This window comes from Stenella coeruleoalba (genome assembly GCF_951394435.1).
Source record: "Stenella coeruleoalba genome assembly, chromosome: 1".
Classification (NCBI taxonomy): Eukaryota; Metazoa; Chordata; class Mammalia; order Artiodactyla; family Delphinidae; genus Stenella; species Stenella coeruleoalba.
Window position 1 is genome coordinate 117,211,883 of NC_137169.1, and position 19,213 is coordinate 117,231,095.

A 19,213-nucleotide genomic window follows, 5' to 3' on the forward strand; every position below is an offset into this window, starting at 1 on the left:
CACACACACACACACACACACACACCATTTTAAGGAATTGGTTCATGTGATTGTGGAAGTGTGGCCAGTCCAAAATCTGCAGGGTGGGCTCCAGGCTGGAAGTCCAGGAAAGAGCTGCAGTTCCAATCTAAAGGTGGTCTGCTGGCACAATTCCCTCTTCTTGCAGGGAGGTCAGTCTTTGTTCTGTTAAGACCTTCAACTGATTGGTTGAAGCCCACCTACATCATGGAAGGTAACATGCTTTCCTCAGGGTCTACTGATTTAAATGTTTACTCTCGTGCGAAAAATACCTGCAGCGCGATATCTAGAATAATGTTTGGTCAAATATCTGGGCACCATGGCCCAGGCACATTGGCACACAAAAGCAACCATCACAGAAATGAAAAGGCAGTGTGGCATTTTGGAGAGAGCGTTGGACCAGCAGACTAGAGAAGCAGCTGAGAGTCTGGGTTCTGGCACCTGAACAGCTGGGCTTGGACCCTAACTCTACCACTTCTCAGCCGGGTGGTCCTCAGCAATATTTATAGTCTCTCTGGATCATTCTTATCTGCTAGGTGTTGGGAGATAATGCATGTCAATCAGCATCGTGCCTAGCCTGTAATACACTCTAAATACACATTAGCTATTAGCCGGTTCTCCAGTTCAGAGTCTCAACTACGTGACCCCATCTATGCAGTGGGGGCAGTGGACAAGAAGATCTCTGAAGTCCCATGATTTCATGACAGATCCACGTTAAATGATTAATCAGGTGCCCTCTGAATGCCGTGTAGTGCCACTGCCATGAAGTGAAACCTACTTTGAGTATCAGTGCTTGGAATTCTACAGATCTGAGATGGGAAATGTTTTCTTATCAAGCCCCGTAGTCACTTCCCTTTTACAGCCCCACTTGCTTCCATACTGTCTATAAACTGCTAGGAACACGTTGCTTTTTTCCATAAATTCTTCACCCAGAAGACTTTATTGACTCCATTAGGATTTTTCTCTGTAACGGGGCACCTTGAAGCTCCACAGTGGAACTGTCGGTCGGCAGGTTTTCTTTTCCTTTTAACAAGAATCTTGCTTCCACGTTAGGGCGCTTTCATTTAATGCAGTGTTTATCTTTCCAGCGGAGCTGCCCCAGGCAGGCCGTTTGTCATGCAGAGGAAACTTGTTCACTCTGGAGGAATTGGAAAGTGCGGAGGCTTTGCTGTCTTCTTTGATGTCTTGTCTGCCCTTTCCCTTCTGGGTTTCGGGAGTGCTTTTAATGAAGGTCCTCACTTTCATTGTGTGTGCCGCCCCTCTCTCCCTTTCTCTGCCTGCCTTTCTTTCCTCCCTCATTCTTCCCACCATTCCCTACCCTGGGGGAGATTTATCTTTTGTATGTTTTGGCAGCAGCTGTCCTTGGCCAGTACCCGGGGCTCAGAGCCAGGTGGGGCCACTGCCCCTGTTCCTCTTGCCTTGCTTTGCCCTGTGCAGTTTCTTTGACTCCTGGAGTGGGTTTCCTGGGAGAGATCCCGTTCCCCTGGAGGCGTCCCTCTTCCCACGGCAGCAGACAATCCAACGTGGGGAAGGGCTTGGAGCCCTTTGGAGATTAGAGCTTCTTAGAAATAAAACTCTTGCCATCTAGACAGTGAGCAGTGGATTCAGGAGTATTTACTGTGTACCTGTTACATCTGCTGGACCTGGGCATCTGGCTTATTCAAGCAAGCACACCACTGACCTTGTGTCACTTCCACGCTCCCACCACACCTGCTCTTCCATCTCATCAGGCCGCCACTGCCTGATCCTTTGGTTCTCCTGAGTTTCAGTTCCCTTCCTTCATTCAGCATATGTTTATCGAGTTTCCGCATATGCCAGGCTCGATTCTGGGGATACTGTGAACAAGACAAGGTTTCCGCTGGCGAGGAGCTCACACTGAAAGTTGGGGTGGGGGATCAAACAGATGACAAACAAGACCATTTTAGGGGATGTCGATGCAATGAAGAAGATAAAGCAGGGTGGCTGAGACTACAGGTGGAAGCAGTGAGCCTGTTGGGAGACGAGGTGGTGCCATGGTTAAAAGCACCAAGCCTGGAGCCAGACTGGCAGGCTTTGAGCCCCAGCTCCAGCCTTACCAGCTCTGTGCCTCAGTTTCTTTATCTGTCAAATGGGGATAATAATAGTGCTTAACTCTCAGGGTGGTTCTAAGGATAAATGAGTTAAGACATGTAAATCCCTTAAACTAGTGCCTGGAACACAGTAAGCACTATTTGAGTTTAAGCTATTGCTGTTGCAATTTTGAGGCAGAAAGTGGCCATTTCAAGTACTTTTGGACTGAGCTGATAATCCTTTTTTTTTTTAACCATTTTATTTTGAGGTATAATTGACATGTAAAAAGTTCTACATTCATCCAACAGTACCTGTCCATTTTGCCCTGTGACGCTGGTCCATTACACATCTGTGGTCCCCAGACTTGGCCCCAGGCTCCTTTGCCATTCAGCAGTCCTTCTGCCTTTCCCTCATCCCCAGTTTCCGTCTTGGTGGACCATGTTCTTCTCCTGTCTGAGATTAACCTATTCACTGCCTCTGCTTTTCCCCTCATCTCGCCTCTTCCTAAACCCTGAGCCATCAGCTCTCTCCTAAATCATCACCTGAATCTTCTACTGTGCTGACTTTCCCCCCCCCCCACTGCAAATAGATAAGGTCAAGTCTTTTCCATCATAAAAAAAAAACAAAACTCAAACCTTCCTTGTCCCTGCATCTCCCCCAGCCTATCTCTTTCCTCTCCATAGTCAAGCTTCTTGCGAGACACATTTATACTCATTGTCTACCCCACCCTCGCCATTAGCCCTTCAACCTCCAGTGATCTGGTGTCTGCTGCCTGCCAGTCCTTCCTGAAACGACCAGTCCAGGTCACTGAAGGGCCACCTAGTCGGCAAATTGAACCAGCCTTTGTCTGCAGTGTGCACCACTGGGAATGAAGCACTCCCCTTCCCCAGCTTCTGGGGCCCCCCACCGCCACCCCACACTCTTTCCTTTTTTCTCCGCTAGCTGCTTTCCGGCATCCTTTGTAGGTTCTCCTTTCCACCTACCCCTCAGGTGTGGGGATTTTCTCCTGGGATCGGTCCCTTTGCTCTTTTTTGACTGCCCATGGTTTTAACTCCAGCCCAGACCTTTTTCTTGAACTCTCCACTTACGGATAGTGGCTATCTCCAGTTAGCTGCTACAGACTCTCCCAATTTCATTCTCTTACCCACAATCCTCCTTCTCCAACATTTTCCCTAAAGGATGCCAGTCTCTACTCAGTCACCTAAATCAGAGTTTTAAAACTCATTCTACATGTATTCCTCTCTCTCTCCCTCCCCATCTCCTCCTCTCTCCCTCTTTCCCTCCCCCTTCCCCGCCCGCAGACAGTTGGTTACCAAGTCCAGTGATTTCTGCACCCCTGAAGGTATTTCAGATTTGTCCCCTCTGTTCTGTCTTATGCCACCTCTTTAGCTTAAGCCCTCATCTTTCTCCCCTAGAGTATTGCTTTCTATCGTGTCCCTTATAGATCTATCCTCCACGTCATCCCTAGGTGAAATTTGAAAACATGAAGATCTTTTGGTATTACTTCACCTGCTTGCCTTCCTTCAAGATCAGATCCTGACGCTTCCTGGTCAGGTCCCTCCTGCAGAGTCATTTGCAGTGTCTCCAACCATGCTGTGGACTTCTGTACCTCTGTGTCTTTGCCCCTGCCTTGCCCTCTGCCTAGAGAGCCTTCCATGGCCTCCCCTCCCCTCTGCCTGCTTCTTCACCTGCCTTAGCTGGTACTCCTTCCTCAGGAGGTGTTTCCCCTCTGCACAGGCTTCTCTAACACCCGCCTGACTTAGATGTTCCTCTTCTGTTGTCCTGCACCCTGGATAGCTCCCTCATAGGTGATACAGCCTCATGCTGCATCTGTGGTTTACGTCTGTTTCTTCCATCAGGCTGGGGAAGCATTGAAAGCACAGATTCTGCTTATTCATCTTTATGCCCAGTGGACTTCTTTCGTATACAGGGTTCTTAACAAATACTTACTGAGTAGATGAATGAAATCAGCATATGTTTAGAGACTATTCAGTGTATCCAGTATAGTTTAAATAAACAGTTTAAAAAGCACCACCCCCTACCCCAAGTTCAGTCTTACCTGTCCCTATTACAATTTGAAATCCATAGTGCCCAGTCCTGTAAGTTTCCTGGTTTTACCAGAAGATTTTCGTATCATTTCTTGTCCCTTGGGCTTGTCGATATCAGGAACATTGCAAATACCAGATTTTGTCCCTTGTCTGATAGGACCTGCAGAAGACCGTTTGCTGTGGGTCCCTTTTCGAGATGTTGTGTTATCTGATACACTGACAGGCACACACACAATAATAATATCCCTCCATCTAGCTTGTTCTTTCTCTCTACCCCAGCTTTACCCCCCCGGTTCTAACAGATCTGTTACTATACAGGCATACCTAGGAGATATCGCGAGTTCAGTTTCAGACCATAGCAATAAAATGAATATTGCAATAAAGCGAGTAGCACAAAGTTTTTAGTTTCCCAACGCACATAAAAGTTATCTTTACACTATACTGTAGTCTATTAAGTGTACAATAGTATTATATGTAAAAAACTGTACATACTTTTAAAATACTTCATTGCTAACAAATACTATCATCTGAGCAAACCGTAATCTTTTTGCTAGTGGAGGGTTTTGCCTCAGTGTTGATGGGTGCTGACTGATTAGGGTGGTGGGTGCTAAGGTGCGGGGTGGGGCGGGCTGGGACAGTTTCTTAAAATAAGGCATCAGTGAAGTTGGCCACATTGGTTGACGCACCTTTCACAAACAATTTCTCTGTAGCAGGCAATGCTGTTTTATAGCATTTTACCCACAGTAAAACTTCTTTCAATATTGGAGTCAATCCTCTCAAACCCTGCCACTGCTTTATCAACTAAGTTTATGTAATATTCTAGATCCTTTATTGGCATTTCAACAGTCTTTACACATCGTTGCCAGAAGTAGATTCCATCTCACGAAACCACTTTCTTTGCTTATCCATACGAAGCAGTTCCTCATCTGTTCAAGTTTTATCATGACATTGCAGCAATTCAGTCACATCTTCAGGCTCCCCTTCTAATGCTAGTTCTCTTGCTGTTTGCACCACATCTGCAGTTATTTCCTCCACTGAAGTCTTGAACCCCTCAGAGTCATCCGTGAAGGTTGGGATCAACTTCTTCCAAAATCCTGTTCATGTTGACATTTTGGCCTCTTCCCATGGATCACGGATGTTCTTAATGGTGTCTAGAATGGTGCATCTTTTCCAGAAGATCTTCAAGTTATTTTGCCCAGATCCATCAGGAGAATTGCTATTTATGGCAGCTGTAGCCTTATGAAATGTATTTCCTAAATAATAAGACTTGAAAGTTGAAATTACTCCTTGATCCATGGGCTGCAGAACGGATGCTGTGCTAGCAGGTGTGAAAACAACATTAATCTCATTGTACCTCTCCATCAGAGCTCTTGGGTGACCAGGTGCATTGCCAATGAGCAGTAATAATTTGAAAAGAATCTTTTTCTCTGAGCAGTAGGTCTCAACAGTGGTCTTAAAATATTCAGTAAACCATGTTGTCGACAGATGTGCTGTCATCCAGGCTTTGTTGTTCCATGTGTAGGGCACAGGCAGAGTAGATTTAGCGTAATTCTTAAGGGCCCTAGGATTTTCGGAGTGGTAAATAAACATTGGCTTCAACTTCAAGTTGAAGTCACTGGCTGTATTAGCTCCTAAAGAGCGTCAGCCTGTCCTTCGAAGCTTTGAAGCCAGTCATTGACTTCTCCTCTCTAGCTATGAAAGTCCTGAATGACAGCATCTTCCCAATATGAGGCTGTTTCCTCTACATGGAAAATCTGTTGTTTAGTGTAGACACCTTCATTAATGATCTTATCTAGATCTTCTGGGTAACTTGCCACAGCTTCTACCTCAGCACTTGCAGCTTCACCTTGCACTTTTGCCTATGGTTATGGCTTCTTTCCTTAAACCTCATGAACCAACCTCTGCTAGCTTCAAACTCTTCTTCTGTAGCTTCCTACCTTCTCTTAGCCTTCATAGAATTTAAGAGAGTTAGGGCCTTGCTCTGGGTTAGGCATTCACAACTTGGCTAACTGTTGCAAGAGGCCTTGCTTTTGACCTATTTTGGCTTTCAACACGCCTTCCTCACTAAGCTTAATCATATCTAGCTTTTGATTTAAGACGAGAGACATGTGACTCTTCCTTTCACTTGAACACTTGAGGCCAGTGTAAGGTTATTAATTGGCCTAATTTCCATATTGTTGTGTCTTAGAGAATAGGGAGGCCCAAGAAAAGGAAGAGAGATGGGGGGGGGGGTGGGAGTGGCTAGCAAGTGAAGCAGTCAGAGCACATTAAGTTCACTGTCTTATATGAGTACAGTTTATGGGGCCCCCAAATAATTATAAGCAAAGATCACTGATCAGAGATCATCATAACAAATAATGGATAGCACCTAATAACAGATAATGAGAAAGTTTGAAATATTGTGAGAATTACCAAAATGTGACACAGACACACAGTAAGCAAATGCTGTTGGGAAAATGGTGCCAGTAGACTTGCTCAATGCAGGTTTGCCACAAACCTTCAATTTGTAAAAATGAAATATCTGTAAAGTGCAGTAAAATAGGTATGCTTGTACTCTCTACCCGTTAGCTGTACTAAATCTATAAGACTCCAAATGTGATCCTCAAAGAGCCCACTGAGTGGCAGGAAGTCTCTCAAAAAGCAGCCCCATAGTTGGTGACTTCATGTACGTCAGGCTTGGTTTGGGAACTCCACTAGTACAAAGAAAATGGCTGAGAAGTTTGTTTTTTAATGACTCCCCCAGAAGCAGAGCTAGAACCTAAGAGATTTTCCAATCCCTTCTGGGCTCCTGGGCTGGGCATCTCCAGACCCTCTGGAGGGCTGCTTAGTTCTCGTCATTAGGATCTCCAGGGGTGAGGGGCAGCCTCCTCTTATAGCCCACTTCCCTGTTCTGCTACCCTGTCGTGACACTGTTGCCTTTGTTAGTGTCTACTGAACACCTTCTCTGTGCCAGATCCTCGGGAGCCATGAATGAAATACACCCTTGGTCTCAAGACCAGAAGGGCACAGTTGCTATCATGAGCTAATTAAGTGCACTGACAGATGGATGCCCGGTGCTGTAGGAGCCAGTCCCTCCTGATGACTGATGGAGATCTCTCCTCAAACGCAGGCCCAGTTCACCCTGCTCACTCCTCTGCGGGCAAGGAGACTCAGAGGCTCAGTTCCCAACACCATCCACCTACTAAGAAATAGTCACGAGTTATCCATCGGCCTCCCTCTCACAGGATCAACCTCTTCATCATCAGGAAGGTCACTTCTGGGTGCAGGAGATGGTAGGAAGTAGCCCACTCCCTATGTTCCTGCCGGCTGCTTTACAAAGGAGCAGAAGAGCTGCCCTGCCAGGCCATGGTCCAGGGCCCTCCTTTCTGTTACATGCCACTGCAACCCTTAGCAGTCCGTCTCCCAGCTCCCAGAGCAGCCAGGAGGAAAACCAAGCACACCGTTGGCTTTCTAAATACCGCCTTGCTTCCCCCGATGACTCGTATGGGTTTGCATGAGAAGACTTGTTAGGACTATTTGTTCTACAAGGCGGGCCCTCAGATGACCAAAGCCTGGCTCCCTGGGTCGGCCTTAGGGTTAGGGAATCAACTCTTCATACTTGCTACTTACATTAGCCTGTGCAGTTTTACAATTGGTGCTTGGTCTCTGAAGCCTTTTAAGAAGTTTTATTTGAAGACAGTAGTGATGAACCTAATCCCAAATGTAGAGAAAAAAAAAATGTTTCCTGGGAAATGCCTCAGAATTGCCAGGTGTTTTTATAGAGCCCAGGAAAGAGAGAGGAACAGGGAATGAAGAAAAATAAGAAACAGTAGGAATTTCATACACGTGCTGAGCGTGTGATCAAAGACATGGTCACTGTCTTCGGTAGGAAGGGGCAGGTGGGAAATAGACAAGACAAGGCATGAAAACCAGCCACCTGTCTCTCCTCTGCCACTGCCGCCTTCTCCAGGGCCCTTCCCTAGCTTTTGCTCCTGAGGGACGGTCAGAGGCAGGCTCTGAGGATGGGAGACTGACGTACTGTGTGGGATGGGGCCTCGGATCTCCTTGTCCTTATTTTTCAGGCCTGCAACCCTCCCACGCACTTAACTCAGCCTCCACTATACAGTTGAAGGAACTGGGGCCCAGGGAGTGAGGTGATTTACCCCTTATCTGACAGCCCGTTAGGAGCATGGCCAAGCAGTCATGTGCAGACTTGAAGAAATGGTGTCTTTGTTTCTGGACTTTAAAAGGATATTAAAATGAGAACATCTTACTGGATTGGAAATTTAACAGACTTGAGTGAAAAGATATGTGAAAACATTACAAAGCCAGTGGCGTCCCTAGGTGTGACACAACTGAAAACTAAAGTGTTGGGCAAGTAGGACGTTGTCCTTAGTGTGACTGTACCCCTTCCCTACCCTCTCTGTTGTCCCTGTAGGCCGCCAGCTCACCGGAGCCGAGAGGGCCTCCACGGCCACTGCAGAGGAGACGGACATCGATGCCGTCGAGGCCCCGCTTCCAGGGAATGAGGCCCTGGAGTTCAGCCGAGGTGTGACTGACCTTGACGCGGTAGGGACGGAAGGAGGCTCCCATACAGACTCCAAGGTAAGCCGGAGGTGGCCCACCCAGGTGGTCTGCACGCACACCACCTCCCAGAGCAGTTTGTGTCACAGCCTCAGCCACTGTCGGTCACCTCTTAGCGCCTGCTGGGTCACCTTTAGGGTGAGGCGCTCCCCAGCACCGTGGTGGTTCCAGAGCACGTTTTACTTCCTTTCAGAGGGGCCTGACTTCTAGAGATTCAGTCCCCGTGCGTTGATGCTAGACGCTGCTGCGTGTCAGGATGCCACAGAGCTCATTCCCGATGCGTGCCACCCTCCAGGGTCCCATCAGCACTGGGTCCCCTTCTTCCCAGTGGAGGCCCCACCTTGAATGGCACCTTGTCGCTGCACAATACCTGTGCATGGCTAATCCTTGCACAATGTGACATGATCCCCGGGGGCTCAGCTGAAGGAGCAGAGTGAGTTAGGGCTGCCTCTGCCTGCAGCTAGGGGTTGTGTGCCTTTGATGCTCCTGGGGAGGCTGGAGATTGGCCTCTTGGAGGTTAGAAACTGCCAGACCACCTCAGGCGTCAATTTCAACCTCGTATCTTATGGGTGAGATGATGGCCGCCCTCAAGGAGTTCCTGATAGGATCCAGGTTAAGAAACTAAGAACCTCCAACCCGAAGACAAAACAACCCCCCCCCGCACCCCCCACACCCCTGCCAACAGGAGGAAAATACTGACAAATTCCCCTTCCTGTAGCTTCCCTGCCAGTTGCCTGTATCAGGAGTGCCTCTTTCCTCACCATGCAATGCCTTTTCTCAAGTGGAAGTCGTTGGGCTAGTTCATCAGAAGGAGAAACCTGTCTCGTTTGAAGGGCAATGCTGTTCCAGATTGTCTGCCTGATATCTTCTTTGGTGCCCAGTTTGTACTCTGCAAGTGGCAAAAGCCCTCTGTCACTGGGTGCTTCCTCTTGCACATCTGAAAAAGGACCAGCAGCAGAGCTGCCAGAAATCAAATTCAACCCTGTGCTTGAATTCTCTGGCTCACAGAAACCATCTTAATGAAAGTGTCCAACTACCAGGAGGGAGACAGGAGGGAAGGGAATAGAAACTGCTTTCCCCTTTCAGAGAGAGGATCTCTCCAGACCACTATCTGTGTCCCGACTTGCTTCCCTGGTGGCTCTCACTGTGAGAGGAGGCCGTGCTGGGCTGGAGCGCCTCCCTCACCTGTGGCCAGCCCAGGAGAACCCTGCAGAGCCTGGAAGAGGGAGCCCTAAGAACACAACAAAGTAAAGGTAGAAGCCGCCCCGTAGTGGGGTGGTAGGTAGCTATCTTTCATAGAGACAGATCCCTCTAAGTCCAGAACCTCAAGTGACTCAACAACATGGTATAGTTGGAAGCTATGGGCAAGTGATAGGATGATCTCAGCTGCCTGGTCTCCCATCACATGGCATCAGTAACTCAGGTGTCCAGATAGGGTTTTCTGACTCTGTGGTCCCAGCCCAGGCCATCAGATCATCATCTCCTCTGTGGGAGTCTATCCACATTTCCACTGAAGACGTAGCATTGTGGCTTCCCGGGTGGCACAGTGGTTAGGAATCCGCCTGCCAATGCAGGGGACGCAGGTTCCAGCCCTCGTCCGGGAGGATCCCACATGCCGCGGAGCAGCTAAGCCCGTGCGCCACAACAGTAAGCCTGCACTCTAGAGCCTGAGAGCCACAACTTCTGAGTCTGTGTGCCACAACTACTGAGCCCACGTGCCACAACTACTGAAGCCCACGTGCCTAGAGCCCGTGCTCTGGAAGGGAGGCCACTGCAATGAGAAGCCCGCACAATGAAGCGTAGTCCCGCAACTAGAGAAAGCCCACGCACGGCAATGAAGACCCAGTGCAGCCAAAAAAAAAAAAAAAAAAGACGTAGCATTTCCAGCTCTTGGTTAAAAGTGGGCCATTTCACCCCACCCTCCTACACGCTAAAGGTAGAGTGAGGCTCCTACAGGTGGCGCCTGCCCAGGGTCACGCCGTGTCTCCTCTTCTCCACCAGGTCTCAGCCCGCCCCCAGGAGCCCATGCTGACAGCCTCGCCCAGGATGCTTCTTCCCTCTTCTTCCTCGAAGCCCCCGGGCTTGGGCGCGGGCACGCCGCTGTCCACCCAGCACCAGATGCAGCTCCTCCAGCAGCTCCTCCAGCAGCAGCAGCAACAGACACAAGTGGCTGTGGCCCAGGTTCTCCTCAGCCTCCTCCCTACTTCGCAGGCTCCACTCTCATGGGCTTGACGCGCCTTCCTTAGCGAGGGGCACAGGGCAGGTTTACAACCTAGCGAGCTGTGAGGGATGGCTCCCGCTGTTGGGTCGTTGCTTGTTGAGCAGTGGGGGCGGCAGGGAGGGGAGAGATGGGGGACGCGGTAGAAATGGGAAGAAGTGTTTTGGCTTCCCGTGTACCCCCGCTCTGAGTTGGGCTTGGCTGGCTTGGCTGGATGTTGTTGGATAATGATTTGAACTTACTAAGGAATAAGATGCACATAATTTCACCCTTCCTTTCCTACCTTCATTTGCTGGTGTTTGGGGTGGGAAGGGACGCCTCTGGAGTCAGGACAGATGTGACTTTGTGATACCACTCTTAAAAGAGTTTAAAGTGTGAATTTGTCCCAAACACCCTTGCAGAAGCCACCACCCTGGAAACCTCGTCCATAGGGATTTCCATGCCTCTGTTAGTCATCTACGCATTCCAGGAAGGATTTTTTTTTTTTTTTTAAAGATTTCTCCAAGCAGAATTTGATACCATACTGGCCTGGAGTTCATTATATTGGGATTTAACTGACAGGAACGTAGGCATAGCATTTGAGCCATAATGAGAAGACTTGGCTTAGATTTCAGGAGCCAAGTGCTGTGTGAGCCCTGAAGACGTGTTGCGCTGCTGCTGCCTTAGAAAGGAGGGGTGAGCTGATTTCCCTGCTGCTTTTAGCAGGGATGCCTCTCGCTTGCTTTCTGTGCAGGGCATGGTAGAGTCCACATCTTCCTTGGAACTAGTGAGTCCGAGCTTCATCTTCTCTATGGGCCATCGGGGAAGAGTGAAGACACAATCATTTGTACCGTTTACAGGCTGAATTCTGTGGTAGGAGTCAGACAGGGTGAGGACCTGGGTGGGTAGATGCAGACAGTGAGGAGGAAGGTGGGGTCTTCAGGCTTTGGAGAGTTGGTGAGAGATCGGGAAAGGCAGCTCTATGCATCGACATTCTATGTCTGGTCAACCAGGCTGGCCTTCTGCGTTCTTGAATGAGAACACGAAGACTTCTCTAGGGAGCTCTTATCGATCCTCATCGTTTCTTCTCCTTACTCGTCTCATGACCCTTGGGTGGAGTGAACCACCCAGGCGGAGCCGTCCTTTCCAACACATACCCCTTGAGGAAGCATCCAGCAGCCTACCCAGAACGATGCAATGACTTGGGTCTTGAGAAGACCTTCTTTGTAACAGTCTCACCCTGACCTGGGCCTGAGGCCCAGCCTCATGGGTGCCTTTTGCAGCCAGGTTTCAAGAGAGTAAAATCAGTAGGGCGCTGCTTCCAAGGGATTTGAACCTTTTTAAAAATCCAGACCATGAACCCAAAAGGATGTGTGCTAATTCTAGGAGGATTCGCAGGTGTTCCCAAAACAGCAACAAAGAGGAGGAATGTCATTAATGGCTTCTTATATTTGGGGGAAAAATCATCGCCTTTTGTCAGATAACACAGTTCATCTCCTCTAGTTACTAACGGAGTGGCTGTCCCGAGAATCCCCTCCTCCCAGGTGTGACGGCTGACAGGAGCAGAAAGCCGGCGTGCTGCAGCACGGGGCCGTTCAGCAACTCATGTCATTTCCAGAGTTTCCCGTTAAATATAAATCCATCCTCCAGCCATGATACTTTTCTCCTTCAGCATATCCATTGCCAAGTAATTATTATTTATCTAAGAATGGGCTTGATGCGTATTCATGGTGAATATTACCGGAGAGGCATTTGAATGTGAACTCACTGCTTAATACTAAAGAGAAACTATTTGCACATGTACAGTCTGCACAAGAAGAGTGTTGAGGCAGTTAACGTACTCAGCGAAGCCACAAGACCTGTAAGTCTCCCACAGTCAGGATGAAAGCCTAAGAGCGGTTCTCTGGCCCAGAATCAAGCATCTGTCTCAAGCAGGCGTCACTGCCCTGGCCCTATTTTAATTGCCTCTGTCCTTGAAGACAGTGAAGCTAGGAGAGGGGAAGAGCATGGTTCCAGTTGCAGTTCACTTGATGAGCCTCTCTCAGTTCCAGCCACTTCCACAGGCTGGACACCCTCAGCCTCTCCTGCACTTGGAGTCTGTTGATTATAGTTGGTGGTGTCCTGGTTGAGTCTCAGTTCAGGCAGTGACATGATTGAAAGGCCACCAGAGTGCATCAGTATCCCACATGGATGAAATGACTTGGGGTAGGGTCGTAGACTTCTAAAATCTTCAGGTCAGACAGCACCTTGAGGTCTTCAGAGAGCTTCTGGAGCAGACTCCTCTGCCCTTCTCTACCTTCCTCATAAGCAGTCTCTTCAGTTTGCCCCTTCCTTTGCTGCCCGGGAATGAAGCAGCCGTATTATTGTAACCTCTCAACTGGCTTTCAGCTCCCCTGTCCTCCGGACCAATTCAGTCCTAAACCAGCCTTCAGCGACAGGCTTCTCTGCGTGTTCCTCTCCCACTCTCTTTGTAGCATTTGATCCAAGGGCTTTTTATTAGTATGCATATCTTTGGGTATAAACGATATAAGATACATAGGTGGACTAATAGATAGGTCTTCTTGACATCTTTCATGCATTTAAAACATATCAAATCTGGCATACGTGGTTTCTCTGCACAGTGTCCAGTAGAGGTCAACTTTTACTTGTTCTGTCAGACTCTACTGCCGTCAAACTGCAAGGTTTCTTTCTTCGTTAAACTACCAGCAGTCCTCAGAATTCCAATGGGTAATACTGTGATCTCAGCCCTTCAGTGGGAACATATTTTCCTTTGCTCTGGGGGCATCCAAGTCCTCCTGTGTGGCTCCCGAGAAGAGCTAAGGATAAAGATAGTTTCTTGCAAACAGGTGCACTCTTGGGGTCCCTTGTTGCATGATTTATGCCCCTCTCCCCCATTTATTCTCACAGGCCAGTCTGGTTCTACTGTTATCAATGGGGCTAGGCTTAGATCTCCTTCACAGCATTCTGATTTGGCCTGAGACCTCAAGATCTCTCCCAGCCTCTCCCTAAATTGGTTCAGAGCTGACCTAGAAAGGGCCTGTCCTGGCCTTAAAGGTACCCAGGCGAAGGTGTCGCTCAGCTGCCTCTTAAGCATTTCTAGATTAGATATCAGTGTGTAAATAGTGAACCCCAAGCCCTTTGGACCACTTTCCCGAACCCAGCATGAGGCTTGCCTGGCTGCACTAGCTTCCTGCTTTTAGATGGACCAGAAGTTCAAGGGTGCGAACGAGAGTATAGCCAAGCCTTGAACCAAAGCTGGGATGTAGCTGGCGCCCGCATGGCCACGGGCTGGGCCCACACAGCTCCAGAATTGATCCAGGCACTGTGGCTGACTGGCAACAGTTAAGTAGGCCAGGCTCCTTCACAGTTTGCCAATTCCTGGCCTAGCTCGTGGGGAAAATGTTATACCGCAGCTCAGTGTTGCTATGTAAAGATTTCTCCTCTACCTGTGCCACTTGCACTTGTTCTGAGACAAGTGGTTGGTTACCTGTGCTTCGCAACTGTGTATGCCGTAGTTAGAGGAACAGCGCTAAAACCCCTCCACACCCCGCCGAGGCCCTAGTTTTAGCATCTGGCCTCGTGGCTTCCCCCAGTCCCCAGCGCCCTGGGTGCACTGCCCAGGTCCCCTGCCTTGTGCATGCTGAGACAGCGCTGCCTGCCTCCGCTTGTGTGTCCGGTGTGTGTGTGGGCAAATCGCTCTGGTTCTCCTCACTGCCATTTCCATGTGCCTGCCGCTCCCTAACTTCAGCCTGGGCCTGCCCGCACTTCTCGCGGAGGAGCTGGAGTCCAGGCAAGTAGGCTGGAGAGCCAGTGGGCAGTGGTCTGGTGTTGCTGGGTGGGTTGAGGGTGGGTATCTGAGTTTTGGGAAGTGGCACCCCAGCTGGAGGGCACAGGGTCGAACTTACGCTTGTAGTGCTGTGGCAGGAATGCAGAACTGGACACCGCCCTCCAGGCGTGGCCCTCCCGCGGACTTAGATGGTGACCAGAATAAGTCCTTGCCAAAGACCACACAGCTCTGGCAAGGCCAAGCTAACTCCTACCTTTCCAGAAATTGATATGGCCTACCTTTGCAAAAGGTGTCCGATGCTTTAAGAGTGTGCTGAGTACAAATAAGTCCCGCCTGGTAGGGAAGAGGCGGTGTTACCTGGTCCTGTTGCGCCATGGAGAAAGTGAGCACACAGCTGTAGCTGACTGCCCGAGCCAAGGCTGAAAATAATGCTGCCTCATTTTGGTGCTTCGGGGCCAGGCCCACATATGCAAAACACAGGGACTATTAAATTGCCTCACATTTAAAGGAAGTCTTGGCTGTTTTGTCCCAGCTTGGCCTGGTCTGGGTTCTCCTGTGATGTGCAGACTGCTGCAGCGACAGGTCGGAGCCGTATGCCTGCTGCCACTTTTGATGGCTGCAGGAGCGGAAGGGCTCGTCAGCGCCGGGTTTAGGCGGCGGCGGCAGCGTGTGCGTTCTCATTCCCAGGGTTTGAAAATGCCCGAAATGTTATAACTACGTTTGCAAGACTAAAATTCTTATTTAATCTGGCACGAGGAGGACTCAAACACTGCATTTTTCATGGTGCTGAGTGCCAGTGGATTTGGGATGAAAGCTTTTGATGCAAGGGTCGTCTTTTATGTACTGATGGTACCTCCACCACTAGAATGGTTACCTGCAAAAGAAACTTCCAATTTGTTTTTCCCCTGGCTTCTGCAGGAGGGAATTCCTCTTTTGTTCCCAGTCCTAATTCTCTGACTTCCCAGTGGAAATCTAGAGATGTTCTTCAGTGAGCCTTTAGTGAATGGCCCCTGGTACTGGCCACTCCATACGCCTGGATGTGAAATCACAGACTGTCCGAGCCTCTAGCCAACCCTCTCAGTTGAAAGATGGAGAAAGGGAGGTCCAAGTAGAAGTGAATTACCTGCAGTTGCATAGGGAGTAACCAACAGACTCAAGTGTTCCAGCTTCCGTTGGGATGTTCAGATGTGGGGTTCAGGCACCTGAGTCTGTAGCATGTGTGTGCAGGGAACCCTCCAGAGATGCCAGTTAGTGGTAGGCAGGATTCTCCACGTTTTCTGTTTACATGCATTGAAAGCTTTGTTCCACATTTATGCCTAATGTTTCTGTTTTTGTTCCAAAGAAAATAGAAAATGGATAATTAGCAATTCTGTCTGCTCGGTACATTCCTTTCAATGATACTCTTAGTTGGAATAAGTTACATTACTTGCAGGTAGAAGGTTAAGGTTGGCCTTTCCTCTGGGGGCCCTTCTGGGGGTGGGTTTCCCCCAGCAACTGTCCTGTTTCTCAGAAGCAACAGGATCTGGGGCACTCTCGGGTGAACTACCTCCATGCCTCAGTTTCCAGGGAAGATAGAGGCTTAATAGCCATCCACCATCTGATATCCAGATTGAAATATTATTGCCACTCTCTTCTCCGTTCTCACCCTTCTCTAGATCTCTCTTTAGATTATCTGAGGCAACAGATGAGGCTGATTTCTGGACCAAAGTATCAGTTCTGTCCTTAGCAGCACCCGGTGGAGAACAGATTTACTTTAGATTCCTTAGGCATCCTCCCCCCCACCCCCGAGGGAAAGATCGGCCTCATCTTGGGAGCCACTAATGGAAAGTGGCAACTAATCTCATTAGTGGCCCCACTTAGAGGCAGAGCCAACTGCAGGATCAGGTCCTTAAATCCGGGCAGCGGGAGAAGCAGCCGCTGCATGCAAGAGTATGGTCTCCGAGTGCTGGCTGCTGGGAGGGCTGGCAGGACCCTGAGTCAGGCTTGGCCAGACGGTGGGGCGGACATGGTCTTTTACTCCCTGATAGAACGTGAATCTCTTTGGAGCGGATTACGCTTCAGAAATCCAGAGCATTTGTTGTCTGAGCCAGAGAATTGGCTTTTCCAGTTCCTTCCTTCTCTCTCCTCCGCTCCTGGTTGCAGCTCTCCCACCCTGCTCACCCTGACTCTGTGTCTTTATCCACACCATGTTTTCGGTTCAAGAAAATGCTCTTTCCCACACGCCTTGGTCCAGGCCACCAAATTCATCAGCTGTGCTTGTTCAGGGACCTTCAGAAACCCTCCTAGAGACCCCTTTATCCACTTCTTAGCAGAAAAATCACGTATGTGTAAATATTGTCATCGTCTCGTGACTCAGTTTCTTCAAACCAGGGTCCTGACAGAATCACCCCACCTCTCCTCCCACTGAATTGTATCCCCACACCCAGATTGCACACGAAGAGCAGACCCTACTGGGCCCTGAGCATTCGGGGTATGCCATTGCCAGGTGCTCTACCGTGAGAAGGCGAGAGGTGATGAGGGTCCCCCTCTTCTCATAGAGGGCGTCTCTGTAAAGCTGTTTACCTCAGCCCTGCCGGGGTTGCTGGATGAGGCCCTGTTATGAGTCAGTCAGCAAACGTTTGACATTTGCCAGGTATGAAGCATGCTCCCGGGTGCCCTGAGAAATAAAAAGGGAACGGAAGGTCAGGGAAGGAAGCTGACACCCACCCACAGATGTGGAAACACAGACCATGACAGCCATTTCACTGACTTAGAAAGGGCATGTGTAGGGCTTCCTATTTCTCACGGTATTTGGATGCGAGGAAGGGAAAAGGGAAGATTGCAGAGGGTTTACTGTGACACTGTTCTCAGCTAGTGGGTCAGTATATCAGTTTTTGGTTTCGTTTTTTAAAAGACAAGATAAGAAAAACGTACCTGCCTCAACACAGCAGTAATACGTTAGCTGTCAAAGGAGTTCCGACAGGGATGGAGCAGGGGGCAGGGTCTGGGGCCCAACTCTTTCCTACCTTTTGCTCGTGGTGTGGGGCTCTGAGTCGTACACGAGTGACACATCGTGGCCCTCACTCAGGACAGAGAGAGAGCCAGCGAGCAGCTTCTTTCGGCTTCTCCTCTGAATTGCAAGCCCGGGTGCCCATTTTGCCCGGGGCAGGGCTTCTTTGTCTTGAATTGAAGCTGGAAGGTGTCTCTGGTCCTGGCCGTCCACCAGTGACTCGCGTTTGCATTCACGTGCCTCCCTTCTCTCTGTCCTGTCTTCTCGCTGTCTCCTCTGCCTCCTCCTCCCCTGCAGGTTCACTTGCTGAAGGACCAGCTGGCTGCTGAGGCTGCGGCGCGGCTGGAGGCCCAGGCTCGCGTGCACCAGCTCCTGCTGCAGAACAAGGACATGCTTCAGCACATCTCTCTGCTGGTGAAGCAGGTGCAGGAGCTGGAGCTGAAGCTGTCGGGACAGAACGCCAGTAAGCCGGGGCCCTGCCCAGCCTCACCTCCGTGGGGAAGCTCTGGAACCACATGTTCTCTTCCCTAAAGCTTTTTGGTGGTGCTTTATTGGACCCCTGACCTGACCTGGTATCCCAGCAGAAAACAAAGGCAGCTCTGTTTGTCCCATTCGTACATTTCACGGAGTTACAAAAGGGCAGGGCCAGAGAGGGGCTTGGCTGCCTTCTAGCCCAGTGCCCAGACTTGACCTTGAAAGGCCCCGGGAGTCACGACCACATGTTCACCCAGCCTCTCCTCGATGGGGGCCCAGGCTCTTTACACGTAAGCTAGGGCTGCCCGTTTCTTTCTCAGAGGGCTTTTCCCATTGAAACACGCTGAGCACCTATGGTGAATCGTGGTCTCTGTGAGCTCTGCAGGAGACATCGAACTGTTTAGTAGTTTACTCTCCCCGCACTATTTGACAACTTGGCAGCGTAGAAAAGGCTGGCAGCAGTCCGTCTATTTAATGGATAAGGCAGAGGAGTAAACTGTGGCCAGCTAGCTCTGCTGATGAGTGGCAGAGGTTGCCTGGCTCCCAGCCTGCCTCTACTCCCAGCCACCCCCAGGCTGCACTGAGAAGTACTAGAAGACAGCGTGTCTCCACGCCTTCCTCCTGAGCTTGTCCCTGGGTTGTCTGCTGCTCTAAGTGTGCGCTGGCTGTGGACCAATATCTGTTGATCGTATACATAATCTCATTTAATCCCTATAGTGGTAGGTGGTGCTGTGCCCATTTTACAGATGAGGAAACGGACTCAGAGAGGTTAAGTAACCAGCCCACAGTTTCAGGCCTAGCAAAGTGTGGAGCCCAGATTCAGACCCAGGTCTAATGCTTTCCCTGTTATACCAGTAGTTCTCCCAAACGATCCCGTGAGCTTTTTAAAAGACGGATATTCCCAGATCCAACCCACAGAGGTTCTGCATTGGTAGATCTGGGGCAGGGCTGATAACTCTGTGTTTCTAAAGTGGCCCAAAGTTACGGATTGGGAACCACTGTACTTCACCGCTCTGAAAGCCCCTCTGGATTTTTATTTTTGTTTATCAAGGCCCTGTTGTATTCCAATTAATGCCAATTTACAAGGT

General features: G+C 49.6%; 1 protein-coding gene across 5 annotated transcripts in view; it reads left to right on the forward strand.

Annotated features, from left to right (window-relative positions):
• Positions 1–19,213, forward strand: part of NOS1AP (nitric oxide synthase 1 adaptor protein) — a 289,665-nt gene that overhangs the window by 269,646 nt on the left and 806 nt on the right. For all 5 annotated transcript variants that reach the window (XM_079913809.1, XM_079913810.1, XM_079913813.1 and 2 more), the window contains 3 exons: positions 8,533–8,699; positions 10,680–10,859; positions 17,949–18,114. In XM_079913809.1, coding sequence (XP_079769935.1) covers positions 8,533–8,699; positions 10,680–10,859; positions 17,949–18,114 — 513 coding nt within the window. The remainder of the gene's footprint in view (positions 1–8,532; positions 8,700–10,679; positions 10,860–17,948; positions 18,115–19,213) is intronic.